Source organism: Octopus bimaculoides, chromosome 20, assembly GCF_001194135.2.
Source record: "Octopus bimaculoides isolate UCB-OBI-ISO-001 chromosome 20, ASM119413v2, whole genome shotgun sequence".
NCBI lineage: Eukaryota > Metazoa > Mollusca > Cephalopoda > Octopoda > Octopodidae > Octopus > Octopus bimaculoides.
This window is the reverse complement of record NC_069000.1, coordinates 719089-719481: the sequence shown is the minus strand read 5'-3', so window position 1 is coordinate 719481 and position 393 is coordinate 719089. Positions and strand designations below refer to the sequence as shown.

Here is a 393-nt window from a genome sequence, read left to right as displayed (position 1 = left end):
ATCTGGATAGGCAGTACTCTGGTCCAGGATGATCTAGGGGTAAAGCAACAACTGTTAGTCCACTTTGAGACTGACCTTCCTCCAATATATTGTTCCTCTTCTACAGACTGCAAAATACTCACATTGACTTTTCATTTTCATAGGCTGTTTCAATCTCATTGTCATTCTGAACACTGTTAGTCGAGTCACTCCTTGAGTTAGACCTCTGTGGTATTTTCATATTCAGCTCAGCAACTATATATGGAAAAGATAAGTCTGAATATCATTGAATATAAACAAGATTCAATGAGAAAATCTTTGTTAACTTGCTCTCCCTTCAGATCGATGCAGAATTTCCAGTCAGCTTATTCTGCTTCACTCTCTTTTAGCTATATGTATGTGTGTGTGTGTGTG

The 393-nt window shown here is 37.9% G+C and overlaps 1 protein-coding gene across 1 annotated transcript in view; it reads right to left on the bottom strand.

Moving 5' to 3' along the window:
• LOC106881263 (multidrug resistance-associated protein 1-like) overlaps positions 1–393 on the bottom strand; it is a 5283-nt gene that overhangs the window by 3788 nt on the left and 1102 nt on the right. The window contains exon 3 of the mRNA XM_052975181.1: positions 123–234. Within this exon, the coding sequence (XP_052831141.1) occupies positions 123–234 (112 nt within the window). The remainder of the gene's footprint in view (positions 1–122; positions 235–393) is intronic.